Here is a 2,012-nt window from a genome sequence, read left to right as displayed (position 1 = left end):
TGGGAGAGAATGGCTTGGCCGTGATAGGTGTGTTTTTAAAGGTAATCGCTTGCTGTGGTGTAGCTCTCCTAATGAAAAAAGTGGTGATCCATCATTAGGATTGCTTTTTTTTTTTTGAGACAGAATCTCGCTGTGTCACACAGGCTGGAATGTAGTGGTACAGTCTCGGCTCATTGCAACCTCCACCTCCTGGGTTCAAGTGATTCTTCTGCCTCAGCCTCCCCAGTAGCTGGGACTATGGGAGTGTGCCACCACACCCAGCTAATTTTTGTATTTTCAATAGAGACAGGGTTTAACCATATTGGGCAGGCTGGTCTCGAACTCCTGACCTTAGATGATCTGCCCACCTCGACCTCCCAAAGTGCTAGGATCACAGGCGTGAGCCACCGTGCCTGGCCAAGGATTGCTTTTAAATTGTGGTGTACTTACAGTGGGTTGAGCTTCCCCCTCATCCACTGCCTTTTCAGCTAACACCTCTTGTGTCTGCCACGCAGCTCGGGGCCCATCATCAGACGCTGCAGAGGCTGGTGGACATCTTGCCAGAAATAAAACATAAGGTAAGCTGCATATTTGAAATCAGCAGGCCAGGCGTGGTGACTCACGCCTGTAATCCCAACACTTTGGGAGGCTGAGGCGGGTGGATCACCTGAGGTCAAGAGTTTGAGACCAACCTGACCAACATGGAGAAACCCTGTCTCCACTAAAAATACAAAATTAGCCAGGCGTGGTGGCGCATGCCTGCAATCCCAGCTACTCAGGAGGCTGAGGTAGCAGAATTGTTTGAACATGGAGGTGGAGGTTGCCGTGAGCTGAGATCGTGCCATTGCACTCTAGCCTGGGTAACAAGAGTGAAACCCCATCTCAAAAAAAGAAAAAGAAAAAAAAAAAGAAAGAAATCAGCATCATGTGACAAGCAAAATTGTTTAGTGCAGTGGTTCATTTACAAGGAAAAAGGAACGGTGTAGTGGAAAGAGCCGCGCCGAGCGGCCGTGATTCCAGTTCTGGAAACATGATTCCACGGGGCTGACGCTCGTGTGTCCACAGCTGGCTCTCTCTGACTTCGAATGCATCACCACTGCTCTGGGACCCTGTTTCTTTCTTCATAAAACAAGGGTGTTGGGCTTGATAGAAGTTCCCAAAATTCAGCCATGCAGGCAGGATCCTGAAAACATTTGACATGTCTGCCTACCAATGGGACTACTCTCTACTGAATATTTTTCTTTCTTTCTTTTTTTTGAGGAGTCTCCCTCTGTCACTCAGGCTGGAGTGCAGTGGTGTGAGCTCGGCTGACTGCAACCTCTGCTTCCCAGTTTCAAGCAATTCTCCTGTCTCAGCCTTGCATGTAGCTGGGACTACAAGCGTGTGCCACCACACTCGACTAATTTTTGTATTTTTTAGTAGGGATGGGGTTTCACTGTGTTGGCCAGGCTGATCTCAAACTGCTGACCTCAGGTAATCCACCTGCCTCGGCCTCCCAAAGTGCTGGGATTACAGGCGTGAACCACTGTGCCCAGCCTATCTATTTAATATTTTTCTTTCTTTTTTTCTTCCTTTCTTTTTTCTCTTTTTTCTTTTGAGATGGAGTCTTACTCTGTCACCCAGGCTGGAGTGCAGTGGCGTGATCTCGGCTCACTGCAACCTCCACCTCCTGGGTTCAAGCAGTTCTCTGCCTCAGCCTCCCGAGTAGCTGGGATTACAGGTGCCCACCATCACGTCCAGCTAATTTTTGTATTTTGAGTAGAGACGGGGTTTCACCATCTTGGCCAGGCTGGTCTTGAACTCCTGACCTCATGATCCACCCACCTTGGCCTGCCAAAGTGCTGGGATTACAGGTATGAGCCACCGCGTCCAATCTAATATTTTTCTTTAAATTGATTAGCTCGAAAAATTTTTAGCCTTGTTCTGGGTGATGATATTCACTAATGATAAAATTTGTTTTAAAACATTGAAACAAATCCCTAAGTAATAACATACAACTGTTGACCCGTGTACCACCCAGCACTCTCCTTGGG

The 2,012-nt window shown here is 47.8% G+C and overlaps 1 protein-coding gene across 1 annotated transcript in view; it reads left to right on the top strand.

The window, feature by feature from the left end:
* The window catches only part of CA5A (carbonic anhydrase VA, mitochondrial), a 70,074-nt gene that overhangs the window by 49,486 nt on the left and 18,576 nt on the right, over window positions 1-2,012 (top strand). The window contains exons 4-5 of the mRNA XM_011972383.1: window positions 1-41; window positions 495-557. Coding sequence (XP_011827773.1) covers window positions 1-41; window positions 495-557 — 104 coding nt within the window. The remainder of the gene's footprint in view (window positions 42-494; window positions 558-2,012) is intronic.

Source organism: Mandrillus leucophaeus, unplaced genomic scaffold (genome assembly GCF_000951045.1).
Source record: "Mandrillus leucophaeus isolate KB7577 unplaced genomic scaffold, Mleu.le_1.0 Scaffold10, whole genome shotgun sequence".
NCBI classification, from domain to species: domain Eukaryota; kingdom Metazoa; phylum Chordata; class Mammalia; order Primates; family Cercopithecidae; genus Mandrillus; species Mandrillus leucophaeus.
This window is presented reverse-complemented; position numbering and strand designations above follow the sequence as displayed.